Genomic DNA, 3,288 nt, shown 5'->3' on the forward strand with positions numbered 1-3,288 from the left:
GTCTTCCTGGGCTGGGTCAGAGGGAAAAGGAAACTATTGATCATAGAAGGCTGGGCCCGAGGCAGCAGCACACAGACACAGCTGCACAGGAGGATGGCTCCGGTAAGTCCCCAGAAAGCTTTTATTTCAAACACCGCAATCCTGTTAGTGGTGATGATGTGGGTCTCCTTGCTGGGCTGCAGCGCGGGCACAGAGGGGCACGGGTGCCTGCTGAGGCCTGAGGGTCCACTACCTGGGGTGGTAGGGCTCCCCAGAGCCTTCGTGAGGAGGCAGGAATGGTGGGCTCATGGTGGGGGCAGCCTCTGCCCACTGCCCAGTCCTACCTCCTCAGTCACACTGTCCTGCGTGGCTGCGATGAGCTGGGAGGGAGGGACAGGAAAATGGCTCCCAGCGGTGTTGGGCCGAGGCAGGGGCTGCAGGAAGGCGTTCTTGTCCACCCTCATCTCCAAGCAGCTCACCTGTTCCCTCTGCTTTTCTTTCCATCCCTCTCTTCCCCTTCCATATGTAGCTCCCTCCTTCTGGCTGCGTAACAGTCACATTTCCGAATGCTCACTGCATCCTGACACCATGCAAAAGGCTTTTATTTAATCTCTGCTACAAATATGTGAGCACCTTTTTTTTTTGTAAACTGCCCTCCTCCCCCTCCCCAAACCCAAATGGAAACCTAACATTGAGGCTAAAGTCCACTGCACCGCCCCCTGTCACACAGTCCCTCCTCTTTGTGGCTCAGTATGTGTCCTGCCAGGTGTTTTCTAGTCCTTTGCATATGTAAGTGTAGCCACCTTTTAAGTATTGTTTTGTGGCTTTGGGTTTTGCTGTCATTCTTAACTTGGTTGTCTGAGTACAGTTCACTTAGGAAATGCTTGAATCTTTTCATTTACCAGTTTTTGAAATTATATGGTGATTCTTTTGCAACCTCCAAAGGTGACTAACACATCTTAAAAGTGTCATTATGAGCACATTGATGTCATTATTCACATATCTGATATGTGTCTTTTTGATGCTCAAATTGTTCCATTTTTGGTCAAGTTGACGCCTGACACTCTGTAATCAAGAGGTTTCTCTCGCCCTAACCGGTTTGGCACAATGGATAGAGTGTCAGCCTGGAACTCAAGTGTCCCGGGTTTGATTCCGGTCAAGGGCATGTACCTTGGTTGCGGGCACATCCCCAGTAGGGAGTGTGCAGGAGGCAGCTGATTGATGTTTCTCTCTCATCGATGTTTCTAACTCCCTCTCCCTCTCCCTTCGTCTCTGTAAAAAATCAATAAAATATATATATACATATTTTTTCTTTTCTTTTTTTTATTTATTTTATTTTTTATTTTTTTTATTATTCTTTTAAAAAAAATATTATAATAAGTATTACAAAGGGTATTACATATGTGTCCTCCCCCCCCCGCCCCCCCCCTGGCCTCCCCTACCCCCCAGTGTCTTATGTCCATTGGTTTTGCTTATATGCATGCATACAAGTCCTTCGGTTGATCTCTTACCCCCTTCCCTCCTGCCCCCCAACCCTCCCCAGCCTTCCCGCTGCAGTTTGACAATCTGTTTGAGGCAGCTCTGCCTCTGTATCTATTATTGTTCAAAAGTTTATAATGGTCTCTATTATCCATGAATGTGTGAGATCATGTGGTATTTTTCCTTCATTGACTGGCTTATTTCACTTAGCATAATGCTCTCCAGTTCCATCCATGCTGTTGCAAATGGTAAGAGTTCCTTCTTTTTTACAGCAGCATAGTATTCCATCGTGTAGATGTACCACAGTTTTCTAATCCATTCATCTACTGATGGGCACTTAGGCTGTTTCCAGATCTTAGCTATGGTGAATTGTGCTGCTATGAACATATGGGTGCATATATCCTTTCTGATTGGTGTTTCTGGTTTCTTGGGATATATTCCTAGAAGTGGGATCACAGGGTCAAATGGGAGTTCCATTTCCAGTTTTTTGAGGAAACTCCATACTGTCTTCCATAGTGGCTGCACCAGTCTGCATTCCCACCAGCAGTGCACAAGTGTTCCTTTTTCTCCACATCCTCTCCAGCACTTGTCGTTTGTTGATTTGTTGATGATAGCCATTCTGACAGGTGTGAGATGGTACCTCATTGTTGTTTTGATTTGCATCTCTCGGATGATTAGTGACTTTGAGCATGTTTTCATATGTCTCTTGGCTTTCTGAATGTCCTCTTTTGAAAGGTGTCTATTTAGGTCCTTTGCCCATTTTTTGATTGGATTGTTTATCTTCTTTTTGTTAAGTTGTATGAGTTCCCTATAAATTTTGGAGATTAGGCCCTTATCAGATATGACGTTGGCAAATATGTTTTCCCATGCAGTGGGTTTTCTTGTTGTTTTGTTGATGGTTTCTTTTGCTGTGCAGAAGCTTTTTATTTTGATGTAGTCCCATTTGTTCATTTTCTCTTTAGTTTCAACTGCCCTAGGAGCTGTATCAGTGAAGAAATTGCTTTGGCATATGTCTGAGATTTTGTTGCCTTTGGATTCTTCTAGAATTTTTATGGTTTCCTGTCGTACATTTAAGTCCTTTATCCATTTTGAGTTTATTCTTGTGTATGGTGTAAGTTGGTGGTCTAGTTTCATTTTCTTGCGTATATGTTTCTCTCTCATCGATGTTTCTAACTCCCTATCCCTCTCCCTTTGTCTCTGTAAAAAATCAATAAAATATATATATACATATTTTTTCAAAAGAGCTTTTCTCTCAACCATGTTTCCCCAGCAGACTTCCGGTTGGCAGCCATCCTCACTTCACCCAGCAACAGTCACCCACCCTGGTCACAGAGGTCTGGCCCCTGTGGCCCCACTTGGCTGAGTCAGGGGAGGAGAGGTGCTGGCTGGCCTCAAGCGATCCTAAAATAGAACCTGTGTGATAAGGGCGTATCTCGCATTCCCAGTGGGATGAGGGCAACATACTCCCTGCTCATGCAAACCCCAGAAGGGCACTGCCCTGCCACCAGCTCCAGTCACACCCTGGGTCCCCAGCTGGGTCTTGGCCTGGAGCCCAGACTTCAGCTGCCCCCGCCCGCCTGGGATGCTCTGGGATTTAAAGGGTGCAACGTTGGTAACATGCGACCTAGGTTTCAATCTTTCTCTCTATTCACTAGGTAAGGATCTTTGCATGTTACCTAACCTTCCTGAGACTCAGTCTCCTCATCTGTCAAATGGGGTAATGATAGTTTGTGGTCAAAGGAGTGATGGATCTCAAATGTGGGCCCTGTTGAGCACCGTGTCTGGCTGTGCAGGTCGGGGCTCTATCACTCAGAATCACTCAGGCCCGGC

General features: G+C 45.9%; 1 protein-coding gene across 2 annotated transcripts in view; it reads left to right on the plus strand.

The window, feature by feature from the left end:
• Nucleotides 1–6: 6 nt before the first annotated feature.
• LOC102257959 (HRAS-like suppressor 3) overlaps nt 7–3,288 on the plus strand; it is an 11,173-nt gene continuing 7,891 nt past the window's right edge. For both annotated transcript variants that reach the window (XM_005857490.2, XM_014545233.1), the window contains exon 1: nt 7–102. In XM_005857490.2, the coding sequence (XP_005857552.1) occupies nt 94–102 (9 nt within the window). In that variant the 5' untranslated portion in view covers nt 7–93. The remainder of the gene's footprint in view (nt 103–3,288) is intronic.

This window comes from Myotis brandtii, unplaced genomic scaffold, assembly GCF_000412655.1.
Source record: "Myotis brandtii unplaced genomic scaffold, ASM41265v1 scaffold1112, whole genome shotgun sequence".
NCBI lineage: Eukaryota > Metazoa > Chordata > Mammalia > Chiroptera > Vespertilionidae > Myotis > Myotis brandtii.